Source organism: Oenanthe melanoleuca, chromosome 6 (assembly GCF_029582105.1).
Source record: "Oenanthe melanoleuca isolate GR-GAL-2019-014 chromosome 6, OMel1.0, whole genome shotgun sequence".
Classification (NCBI taxonomy): domain Eukaryota; kingdom Metazoa; phylum Chordata; class Aves; order Passeriformes; family Muscicapidae; genus Oenanthe; species Oenanthe melanoleuca.
This window is the reverse complement of record NC_079340.1, coordinates 23214601-23227668: the sequence shown is the minus strand read 5'-3', so window position 1 is coordinate 23227668 and position 13068 is coordinate 23214601. Positions and strand designations below refer to the sequence as shown.

General features: G+C 44.7%; 1 protein-coding gene across 3 annotated transcripts in view; it reads right to left on the bottom strand.

The window, feature by feature from the left end:
* NEURL1 (neuralized E3 ubiquitin protein ligase 1) overlaps nt 1-13068 on the bottom strand; it is a 140960-nt gene that overhangs the window by 80972 nt on the left and 46920 nt on the right. Inside the window, exon 1 of one of the 3 annotated variants that reach the window (XM_056495318.1) lies at nt 3654-3721. The exons of 1 other annotated variant lie outside the window; for it this stretch is intronic. In XM_056495318.1, coding sequence (XP_056351293.1) covers nt 3654-3678 — 25 coding nt within the window. In that variant the 5' untranslated portion in view covers nt 3679-3721. Of the gene's footprint in view, nt 1-2535; nt 2635-3653; nt 3722-13068 lie in introns of those variants that run through there. One more of the 3 variants, XM_056495317.1, reaches the window with a different exon arrangement.

The window sequence follows — 13068 nt, the reverse complement described above, 5'->3', positions numbered from 1 at the left end:
GTGTGTGGTTGCACTTAACTACTGTAAACCTAGAATCACAGAATCATTAAGACAGGAAAAGACCTCTAAGATAACCAAGACCAACTCCTAGCCAGCCCTGCCAAGTCCACCACTAAACCCTGTCCCTAAGCACCACACCCCTCACTACACCCTCCTTTCGGGCAGCTGTAGAGTGGTAAGGTCTCCCCTGAGCCGCCTTTTTTCCAGGCTAAACAACCCCAGCTCCCTCAGCTGCTCCTCAAATAATTTCTCTTCAGACCCTTCAACAGCTCTGTGGCCCTTCTTGATTACCCACTTGATTACCTCAATGTCCTTCCTGGACTGAGGGGCCCAGAACTGGACACAGCACTCGAGGTGCAGCCTCGCCAGTGCCCAGCACAGGGGGACAGTCCCTGCCCTGGTCCTGCTGGCCACACTATTGCAGATAAAGGCCAGGATGCCATTAGTCTGGGCACACTGCTGGCTCATGTTCAGCTGGCTGTCAGCCAACACACAACCTTACCTCAGGGCACCCACAGTCTTTTAAAACCAACAACCTGAGTTTATGGTGTTTCTGACAGGGTGTCTCTTTCAAGAGCCACCTCAGGAGCTTTTATCTCAATTTATTTTTATGACCCTGGCAAGGTCAGGGTGTGCCCAGGCAGAGGAAGGGACCCAGCATCCAGCTCTGGGCACACATCTCAGGGAAACCTCTGTCTCCCCAGGTCCAGTTCAGCAGAGCTTGTGCAGCACCTCCCCACCTGAGCTAATTTTAAGTGAACTTTAAGGTGACTGTAAAAATCCCAGCTCATTCTTGCAACATGGAGAGGTCACCAGAAATGTGTGGAGGACATTGGTTAATTACCTGCATTATCTAAAACAAAGATTGTCAATCCCAAGGCCATCAATACAACTCCTTTCAGTATCGTTACATTCACTTTCAATTTAACTTACTAGAAATGGATACAGATTCTGTTCTCTTTCCTCAGCTATTTTGAGAGACATCTGAAACACAGATATTCAACAGAAAGATGGAACTGGAGGAACAGTAGCCACAGACAAACCACAAGTGCAGATGCAGTCTATTTTTGTTAATGTGCCTTTGTAGCATGATTTTTTTAATGTAATCCCTATTTTTTTTTTCCAAGTATCACTGAGCTAAACAGAGCAGTGCATCACCTCTGTATATAACACAGCCTGCAGCCCCCCTGTTTGAAGAGGAAAATTTGAGTTAATTACCCACATCACCTCATTAGTCTTCATCTCCCAACAAATAAAAATTAGAGAAGCATGCTTGCTGGAGTAGAATTGCTGAAAGGCAGAACTTGCAAGATTACTGTGCAGTGTGCTGCCAGCTGCAGGCAGGAGAAGGCCCCAACAGGAATGCCAAGCCCCTGGCACAACAGGAAACATATATTTTTTATTCTTTCACTGACATTTTTTTTAATTCATTGAAATAATGCTCCAAAGGGGAAAAGGCATTTACAATCACAAGAAAAGGCAATTGCAACCACGAGAAGACAGCCAGAGCTTTTTTTTTTTTTCTTGACCCAGCGGTACAATTATTCTGCATACTGCATGCACATCATGAGGTTAAATAAGAAATAAGGTCAGGCCACAGAAACTTCAGTACACAAACAATGAACAAATAAAAAATCTCTATCGTCTTGCTAAATATCTTTGGGGAGAGTCATCTACTTCCTAACTATGTCCATTTGTTCCTTAAACTATACGGTTTGGACTTGGTAGAAAATATGAGCAGAATCAGGGCCGTAATATGAATATCCACAGTGTAAATGTATATACCTCATGTATCTCTATTCAAAGAAAGGATACCAGATACTCCAAACCCACGTGGCACTTTACCTGTGTCTTTCATAACCATGTTTACTATTGCGACAAGGAAGGGGCTCTGAAAACCCCATTCACAGCTCACTGAGCATGCAGCATCTTACTAAACCATACAGAACATTTCAGAGCTAAACACAAGTTTTATACTAAGGGCTGCAATATTCTCACAGAAGTATTTATTGCATGAGATTTGTGCAGGCAGGGTCACGGCTCATACTGCTCGTTGTCCACAGATTCACATTCTGGTTTAAGGCTGGCCTGTGCAGGGTATTCCAGTCCCTCTTCAGCTCCTCCCTCGCCCCGCTGCACATCGCCCAATAAACCCAGGAGAGGGCTTCACTCCACAGCCTCAGCTCACACCAACAATTCCATTCCAAACCTTATCGATTCAGCTAAAAACTGCTGGTGGAAAGGAGAAATAAGGTGACTGCTCTGCGAGCCCGCTCAGCTGCCTGGCAGTAACCTTGCCCATGGTGTTTCCCGGTGGGGCTGTCAGCCAGCGCACACGGATACAGCCACTTTTCCTTCGACCCTCACACCAAGCCGGTCAGAGCTGCCAGGGCAGGTACCTCCACGGTGCAGCCCGACGAGCCCCATGCCAGCCCGGGCTTCCCCGCCGCTGGAGCGGGATGCTCCGGGAGGACGCGTCGGGCAGAGCCCGCATCCCCGGCATCCCCGCCGCGGGGCTGGGCGGTCGCTCCTTACCGTAGAGCAGGTTTCTCGTCAGCTGCCCCCCCATGTCGGCGCAGCCCCCGCCCGGCTCCGGCTCCGGCTCCGGCTCCGCGGCGCAGTCCCCGGCCCACGCGGGACCCGGCTGCCCCGCGCCGGCAGCCTCCGCCCACACCCGCCGCGGCACCGCCGCTCCGAGCTGTCATCTTTATTTACATAAGAAGGAGGAGACTTCGCGGCTTCCTGAAATAGCTGCCGGCGTTCCACCGGTGCAGCGTGTCCCCCCTCCCCACGCACACGGCGCGGTCCCGCAGCTCAAGCGCATCCACGCGCGGCGCTGCCCGGGCTCAGACCCGCCAAGAACAAAGCGGGAGCCACCGCTGACTCCGCGGCGGGGAAAAGAAAAATAAAAAATAAAAATTAAAAAAAAAAAAAAAAAAAAAGAAAATAAAAATTAAGAACTCATTTATAAAACCAAACTACTCTGGCCACGTGAAACTTTCGCTCCCCACTGCAAAACCCAGGAATAAACTAGAATGGGGGAAAAGAAAAGTTAAAGAAAATTTATTACCAGACATCACCACACCAGTCTTCAAGCGGTATTTGCAGGTTAATTATTAATTATTTAATAGCTCGAAACGCAGAGTGGTTCGCCACAGACTTAAAAAATTAAAAACATTACCCCCCCGTAAACTCTTTTGTGCGGGGCTCGCATGCTCAGCCCAGATACAATGCTTCCTGCGCTCCAGCTCATTACCTCTGCTGATGGATAATGGCCAGCGTTAGAAAAAGCGGGGGGATGCCGAGAGTGGTGCAAGGAGGTGCGCAGGGGACCGCGGCCAGGGATGGTCCCTCGGTTGCTCTCTGCATCCCGCAGTTCGTGCAGGAGCTTGCCCGTTCCCTCCTCTACATCTCCAGCACCGCACGCCCCTGCCCACTCGCTCCTCTCCCTGCATCTCTCCCGTCCACTGCTCTACGGGTAAATTAACACAGCAGGCACCGAGCTGCCACAGCCAGCCCCGGCAGATCCCAGCTGGCTCGTTTAAAACTAGCTCATGCATCTCTACGCTGCGCCGCAGACGCTCCTCTCTCTGCAAAGGAGCGGGAGTCAAACTTGTGCAGCCGCGAGTGCAGCCCTGCCTCCCAACTCTTACCATGGTGTTGGGCAAATCCTGCCATCCCACTGCCTCGATTCTGCCACCGGAAAAAAAGAGAAATAAGATTTTTCTCCTGCCTGTGTTGTAAGGATTACTTGCTTAGGATGTCTGTGTGCTGAGGTCTCAGCACTTCTGGAGGAAAAAAAAAAAAAAAAAAAAAAAAAGAAAAGAAAAAACAACAAAAAGAAAAGGAAGGGGAAAAAAAAAAAAAGGCAGCTCAAAAAAAGCCCAAGCCAAAAAGCATAGTCAGGGTGTTTGCACTAGTGCTGCGTGCTTGAGGAGAGCTGTGTCCAGCATTTTCAACCTGCAAGAGGAGCCTCTCCCGAGCCCTCCAGTGCCGGCTCCCCCACTGCTCCCACCTGCCCAGCCGAGACGTGCACCCGGACCCCAGAGCCAAGCAGCAGCTCTTCCTCAGCTGAGCAGCACACAGGCAGCACTCTGCTCATCCCTGCCCAAAGTCACACTCTGCAGAGCTCATGGCAGCTTCTTGGCAGAAGAATCTTATTTTTTTCCCTTCTATTTTTTTCCCCTCCCCAGATGATGCTGCATTTACAGCAGGGTGAGGACTCGTCCCCAGGAGCACCGTGGTGTGGCCCCTACACCCCAGTGGGTGCAGGACACCTCTCAGGTCACACCAACCCATCACAGCACCCTGCTTTGCTCCCTGGCTTCTGGGATGCCACAGATGCCACAAAGATACTGCTGGTTTCATCTTCTGGGGGGCACCTCACCCTCTCAGGCTAATGGCAAAGGGTCCAGAAATTTACAACATCAAATACCACGTTTCACTTGGAGAAATGAAGATTGACTGGGACATTCAATCCCAAGTTTTCTCCCTCAGTTTCTCATTTCAGCTCTGCTTTCTATCCTTACCTTAATCTTGCTACAGCTCTGTGAATAATTGACTTCTTGGTTCACTGCCTCAACCAAGAGATTGCTAGAAAAAAAAATATAATTTCATGTTGGCCCAAAAATGAATGCTTTGTGCTTCTCACTGAACAAAATGTTTCTTCAACTCAAAATGAAGCATTTTATTTTCTGAGTTATTTTTACCTCATTTTTTCAAGTTATGGTCATTGAATCCAGCTCTGAAATGATGCCCTTAAAAAAATAAAAAATTAAGCCCCCTGTTTTAAATATACCAAAAGGAAAACTGTGAATTGCTATCTTGTCTGATTATTTTATTTTGTGCAACTTATTGGCTTTGTTTGTTTGTCTGAAGGGGAGGGTGGAGAGGGCAGACTGCCAGAATGAGTCACCCTGTTTGGCAGAAAATTATAAGCAATTTCAATTGATTTTAAAATTGGGAATTTTTTTCTAAAAGAATCCAGCATCCCCTCCCACCCCTGAGCTTCCCCCAGTGCTGTGGAGCAGCTCCTGGGGGCACAGACCCTCAGAGCCATCCACAGCAGTAGAATGGCCTGTCTGCCCTGTTCTGTGATAATTCCTCGAGGATTATTTGCCATATGGCAAATCTTTCCTTGACAGACACATCCCACTAAAACTTACTGCTGATTTGTTCTGGTCACTCTAAACCCATTTCAGACCTTTATCTATTCCAAATTACTCCCCAGTCTTTCATGTTTCAGGTTCTCCTCTAGACAAAGGAAAACCTGCCTATTGCCTGTTCCTGCTTTACAGTTCTCTCTGTCAATACACTCTAGGTCCCCTTGGGGTGTTTCTTTGCCCTTGTCAATAAGGATAAGGCCTCCCATTCTGGCATCAACTATAAAAATCAATAACATCACCATTTGCACTCCCTTCTAAATCACTGACAAAGGTACAAGGCTGGACCCAACAAAAACCCAGCCCCTAAATCCATTTCCATTCATGAACTGCATCCAGCAAACCCTGGCCAAGCAGCAGTGTTGCTGTCCAAGCCAGGAGGAATCTGCTGCAGGAGTATTTTGAGGCAGTGTCTGATCTTGCTAAATATACTTATTAACCACAAGAGTAGGATGCTGAGGCTGCAGAGAACTTCTGGAAATAGATTCACGGTCTTCAAGCCGTGTATTAGCTAAAACCTTGGATCTTTCCAAGCAGCCTTGAGCAGACAATGGGGCACCTCTCCCAGCCCTCCCAGGATAAAACCCCTAGCCCTGGGTACCAGGCAGGGTGGCCAGAAGGGGTTATGACTATTGCACTGCTTTGCTGGTGTTCTGGTAAGAAGGCTGGCAGGTCAGCAAGGAGGATGCCAAAAAACCATCATGGTCTGGGAAGAGACATCCCAACACAGCCAAACAGCCCATTCAATCCTGAGATACCTGCAGGGAACTACAGCAGGGAGAACTAGCTCTGCAGAGCACAGAAAAAGATACAAAGAGAGAAATAAAAAAGGATGAAAACTACTACTCAGGGAGATCAAGGGTAAGATCATACTTATGCATAAATCAAGCCAAGAAGATAAAAATCCAGTTCATGCAAGCCTCATGCAGCTAGAAGTCCTTTGGAACTGGATTTGACTCTATGGAGAACTGGAGTTTATGCTTCATTAGTGAGACAAAACAAGAAATAAAACCTCTCTTGATGGGAGTTTCATCTCCTTTAACTGTGCTGCAGTTAAGAAACAATCCGAAAAGTTTCCTTGAATATCAGCATGGGTTAAAAAGTGGGAACTCTGGAAATCAATCTAATATTCACCAGGTACATGGAATCTTCTCTAAATTACTTTTAGGTTTAAAAGCTGCAATCAGTTTCTCTATTACCACTTGACTCTATAGTAACAAACAGATGGACCAGAAATTCCCCTTTTTCACTCAAGGCAGTAGCTCTCAGCTACTGGAGTTCATCTAGGAAGATGGGATAATTTATGGGACACATTCTTAGGTCTTTTTTCAGCACGAGTCTTTGACTGCTGCTAGGGGGGAAATTCACCTGTACAGAAAGCAGATTTCCTTCAGGAACCTCTGCCTTTGCAACTTCAGAGTAAAAATTATGTTCTCAGCAGGAAAGCATCAAACAAAAAATGTCTGACCAGCATGCACAAGAAACAGCTAGGAAACCTTGCCTTCTATGCATTTTTTTAAAATTAATTTATTGCCATTAACAGAGGTGACTTAGACAAAAGGTGTGTCTCCACCTTCAACCCTTTATCTGCAATGCCAAGTCACAGATACTGCTGCAGCAAGCAATATGCTGATAAGTTGACATTTATGCAGCCATTTGGGAATATAACAAGCTATATCATTATTAAGCATTATTATAAAGCTGCAGCTCTGGATGAAAGCCAAATCTCATAAGTCAAATGAAATTCAAAATTCTGGCTTAAATTCTTAAAATCAAAATCACAACTCCTACCTACAAACTACAGCACTGCAACTACTAAGCCAGGTGGCTCAATTATTCCAGTACAATTCTCTGCAGGCACAGCAGGAAAGGGAATTTAAGAACAGGGAAAAAAATCTTTAGGCTGACTAACCACCCCCATTTGCACTTAGCTTAAATGAGACATCAGCTGTGTTTGCTTTAGTGACAGGAGCTGCAGCAGCACAGTGGTAAAGGCTGTCTCTGGCAGGGCAATAAAGACATCAGGGAGGTGCTGTAATGGATGTACAGGTTGTGGACTGATCGGTGAAGGAGAGCCAGAGATCTGCTCAAGGGCTGTCACCCCTGTTTATGTAAAGCCAAAGCTGCCACAGGACATCCAGCTCTTAACCCTGACAGTGCCAGCACTCAGTTTTATCATAACCTCCCTGCCTGACTGTCTGCAGGAGTGTGAGAGAGAAACAGCAGTGCCAGAGAGGGACAGAAAGCTGAGCAAGAAGGAAGATTTCTACAGAAAGGAACTGAACTGACCTCAGGCCAAATTGCAGAACATTTTTCCATCAGAGTGTACATGCTCACAAGCCCCCATGGATGGGGGGTTTATCTTTAAAGAGAGTGACTCAGTGCATGAAGGTGTCAGGAAAGAAATCGATGCACCAAAAGGCAAGAGTGCTCCCTCATCCTTAAATACTTTTGGGATAATATATTGAGAAAACCCTGTGGGAAACTAAGAGGAAGCAAGGACTAAAAATCAGAGAATTCAATGTAAGATGTGCCTGGCAATAAAACATTGCACTGAGCTAAGCAGGAGCTTTTAAATGATACAGAAAAACTGTGTCTGTCTGGTTCAAGGTCCCCTGGAATCTGCCAGAAGCCCATTCCTGAGGGCAAGTATCATGCTGTGCATGACACCAACTAGACTTTCAAATGCCTCCAGCTCTGACCTTCATTTCCATGCTAAATTAATAGCTTTGCCTCTCACTGCCATTTCACATTACCTCTTCAAGCACAACAAGATTCAAAAGAATCTTAGGCTTTTCCAAATATAATGGAAAATTAATATAAAAACATGTCACCAGAAGAAACATTGTAATTTTAAAAACCAGAGAAAAGCTGATTTATAACACTCACCTGAATAAAGCCGACTTATGTTTCCAGAACTAGACAGAAAACTAAAGTATCTTCAAGCAAATATTTTATTTAATCTCATGAGAATACCTTTATTTTTACTTCAGCTGTAGGTACGACACAGTGACAACATGGCAGGACTAAGAAATGTGTTATTTCAAGCCCAGTTCTGTGGCTATTAAATATTTGGAAACTTTGAACAGTATCACATGATAAGGCATTATGGCAGACTTTAGCAACACACGTATAATGTCTTTCCACACAAAGTTATAGAGAATGATGTTATGATATATATATACTTTTATAAGTAGCTCATTCACACTTTATCACAGGCAACATCCAAATTCTGCACTGAAAAACTAAATTACCAGCTGGAATCAACAGCATTTTTATGGCATTTTTGCTTTGACATATGAGTGCAGAGCAAACATTACATTCCTTTTCACAATATTCTTGTAGGAAGAGGTGATGCCTCTCTGCCTGAGCTAAAGAAGCACAATTTGAGTTTTTTCAAAAACTTGAATGAGGACCTTTTCAAGCAACAGGTTAATTCAGTCTAACAATCTTCATTCAATGCCCTCTGGAAAGGGCACAGGAAGGACTCTGTGAAACCAAAGAGGTAAATAAGGTAATCAGAAAGCACCGGCACCAAGGTCAGATAGACAGCTTCCACTTCAGCACGTGATAGCTTTTGAGAGCCTGAGTTTGTAATCTTAATAATGTTTCCTTGTCAAAGAAATGCAGTTTCTAAAGATTTTTCTTAGCAGATACAATGATAAGAGTAAATAACTTCTCTGTTTCCTGTGCCACCCTTTCCGAGAAAAGCCTTTCACTTACATGCAGGGATGTTTGTAACCAAGCAAAGGCACTGTATGTTTGTGATGTAAATATTAGCCCAGCAGAGAAACACCTTTTTATTACCCTGCTGAAAGTCCTCCAGAGAGGACAGTGAAGGGCAGCAGGATCCAAAAGAAACCTTTTGGGCTGGCAAGATGGGCAGGCAGGCTCACACCACGTGTCTGTGAGAATATCCCCCACTGTGCGTGCCCACAGAAAGTTTTAGCCTGGGCTTTGAAAGGCTCCTGGGGTCAGAGAGGACAGCTGGTGATCCTCATCCAGGAATGGCTCCTCATGCATCCCTTTCTACCCCAATAAATTCCCTGTAGTCTCCTGCTACAGGGCCATCTCAGAGGAAAGGTGACTTATTTACAGACCTTCCTTGTACAGAGCTGCTTTCACAAGCTCTTTTACATTGGTCTCCAGGGAACCAAAGGAGATGGAGGTCAAACACTTCAAGGACAAAATGCATGGCAAGGGAGAATTTTCCAGCCATGTTGAGAGGAATCCTGCTGGTGCAAATACCAAACCAATCATGTCATGCCTGTTTCAGGTGCTGCCCCTTCCCACTCCCTCTGTTCATCTTTTACTCACTGTTCTCTGGTCCTTGACTGTCCCTCACCAGAAACTGTTTTGTACATCCCCATCCTAGATTCTTTGTGGCCTTTCACATTTTACCCACAATTTAGCCTTCCTCCCTTGTTATGTCCTTTAACTTCTTTCTTCTATTATTCAAACTAAAAGACATTTTGACTCTAACTCAGTCTCACAGAAGTATTATGAAAGGTCACGAGCCAGATGCAGTAGATTGAGGGCATCTACTATTGGAATGAGAAAAGAGTTTTGGTTCTTCAGCACAGGAAAACAGGACTTAATGAGTACAAAAAATCATAGCTTTACCTTCAACAAATGCTACTTGTTTTATAGTTACTTTATCAAAGCACAGAGCAGATGAACATAAAGTGCAAATATTGTACTAAGTAGCACTGGTTATGTTTCCCTCCAGTCACTTCTCCATCCCACATCTCCATTTCCAGGAGAAGGGATCAGAGCAGGACATGAGACTCATATTACCAAACACAGAAAAATGTCCATATCCCTAGGATCTAAACCATGCTAATATATTCACCACTGCAGCATCTAGACTGAGTGTCTCTGACCTACCACAGCTTCTTCTGATCTGCCGCACACTTCCACAAACCAAAACACTGCTCCTGCCATTGTGCCTCTTCCTCCCATACACCATGCCTCCAATCCAAAGGTCTTTTTCACTTCTCCTTCCTCCCTCCCCCAATTCTTTGTCTCAGCAACCTCTTCTGTGCCGCCCACACACTTGGAGAGCAGACCAATCTGGCAAGCTCAAATAACAACAAAAAAAAGGAAAGAAAAGGGGAAAAAAAGGAATTTTCTGGCCTAGAAGACTCTTGTGTATTTTTATCTGGAAAGAGCAATCAAGTCTCTTTTCCTTTCACCATGGACCAAAGGGAATGGTGATGGATCCCAAGGCCTTACATTCTCACAAATCAACCCTCACAAAAATAAGGGGGAAAGGCTGGTATTTTTTCCCCAATACACAGGCACCTTTGAATAGGAACATCGAGCTTCTTTTCAGCACCAAGCACCAGTTAAAAATATCAGTTTTTACAAGGTGGGGCTGGATTAGCCAGTTTTCTTGTTAGTTTTTCTTAAAAAGAGCTGAGGAGAAGTTTTCTGCCTGCCTGGAGGCTCCTTAACCAGCCAGGCAGTTGTTGGCACTTCAGGGGCTGCTGGGCTGGCTGGGCATGTGCCCACACACACAGCACAAGAAGGGGGTTTGGGAAGGTGCAGCACCTCCTCAGTGCCCACATGGCACTGGCAACATTTACCCATCAAGGTCCCAGTCCTGCAATCTCACCAGCACATCCAAAAAATCCACTCTGGCATAAAGCATCTAATGACATTAATGGCACAAAGCACAGTGATACGGTCCAGGCATGTGGAAGTAATCACAGGGCCCAAAACCCAGGATGACTGATTTTTTTCCCATTCAACATATGTTTTACTTAGATGTCTCCTTCTTCCCACCCTTCCTTCTCTTGGTCTCCCAAACTATTATTTGGTTTTGGAGGAACAGAGAAAAACATCTTTAAAACAGAAACATTAAATCACACCTATCTAAGGAAAAAAAAATGCTTAACTTAGATATAAACAAGATATTTTATTAAATACACACATTCCTAATAATAGGCAGGATTTGACCCCAGCACAACTGGTCTCTTGAGCAGATAAAATACATCTGAACTCTGTTCAGCATGAGGGGCTAAAAATAATGTTTGTGATTAGAATCAAAGAAGTTGAGTTTCAATGGGGAATAAACACTGCTTATTAGGACCAAAGTGTATGTTCCACAGGATGACTCAAAAACTCTAAGCTATTCTGTGCAGCTATTTGCTTGTTCAAGGTGACCTGTGAGCCATACCCCAGGCTAGTAAAAATCAGCAGTTACATCATTTACAACATCAATCCAAACAGACTGTCTCTCCCTCCCTATCAGGTCATCTTAACTCAGCTGTTCTTATGTCCTGGAGACGTTTTAGTTGCACAAAAGCATTTTCACTTTTGCAGTTTCGTGCCAGCTATGATGACTCCTGTCACTTTAGCCTTATGTAGCCACACAGACAAAACGTCCATCTTCAACAGCTTTATCAGCACAATTGCAGACAGAGTCATCAAAATGCTGGAAGTCTTTAACCAGACATTCACCCAGGATCCACCTACACTGCTCTGTTGAAAGCAAATTCTCACCTTTGCCTCTAGAAGTAAATTAGCCACCACACTCTTTGCCAGATTTTCTAAACTGCATGTTTTCACCTCTTCTTGTTGTGTAACTTGAGGGGCCAGTACCAACACCACTTTGGTGGCAGCAGCGTGTCCTTGTCCACAGGAGACACTTGCACATCCCAGGGGAATCCCTACTTGACTCTTACCCAGCTTTTACCTCCAAAGAGAAAACACAGACCACTGATGCTCAGTGCTCCCCAACTTGAACCAGATCTTTATCAAATTGCACTCTGCCACACTTCTAACTCACACAGTCCAAGACCTCATTCAAGGTCTGACTGTGGTCTCACCCCCACTTCAGAGACTATTTACCCTTCAGCTTCAGTGAGAGGACAAAGACAACATCTTTCATTAATGTAGAGTAGTTAATAAATCTTTTTCTGCCCATGTAGATTAAGATAGGAGCATTAGACATGGGCATGACAAGATAAATACCTCTGCACATTCCATGTTAGCAGCACAGGTCTGGACACTACATGGACATGAGGATATTCCAGATGATGATCCTTTTAACAGGTTCAAGTGTATTGAAGATCCATGTCTTAGGAGTTTGTGATCTCTTTTGCTTCAAGACAAACCCCAGCAGCTGCTGTCAAGGCAGAGTTTTATTTAAGAGAATATATGTAAGACCCATGCCACAGTGCCCCTGAGTCTGCCTGCTGGTCACTCCTTCTGGATCTTGTTTGTGCTAACCTAAAGCTCAGTAACTACTTTCCTCACAGCCTGCTGACAGTATTTATCCATCTACTGCTTTGCAAGTCTGTGAAACACCTAACAGGCTCAAAACTCAGGCAATACAGAAAAGCATCTTTATTCAACACCTTATTTCACCTTCTAGCAAACAGAAGCAGTGTCTGTCTCCCCCATCAGGGATGGACCCTTAGCTGGGTAAGATCATAGTCTGAGCCAGTACTTGTTGGGATTTGTCAACTTGAGCCAAGGAAGGAGACTTGGAAGATGTTGAAATTTGAGTGGGACAGTTGTGTAAAGACACACACAAATATTTAAAGGAAATGGGCACAATGAAGAGGAAAGACATTTTTGCTGGCTTATGAAAATTAAACATACGCAAGGCTTAATCTGCCACTACTGAAATCAGTAAGAATTTTGCCAGTGAAGCAAAACAAAAGCAGAAATGGAAACAACATCTGACATTTGCTTTTTCAGACTCATACAAATTTCTGTAGTTAATTGCCTATGAGATAAATAATATACCATAGGCAGCATATGATTTCAAATTTTCATTTTCAGAGTACAAAGGTGTCATAATCTGGACAGTTTTGATGCTTGTAAAATCTGGTTATGCTGACTCATATTTAAGAAGAGATTTTCCAGTTGGTTAGTCATGTTAAATCTATAAAGA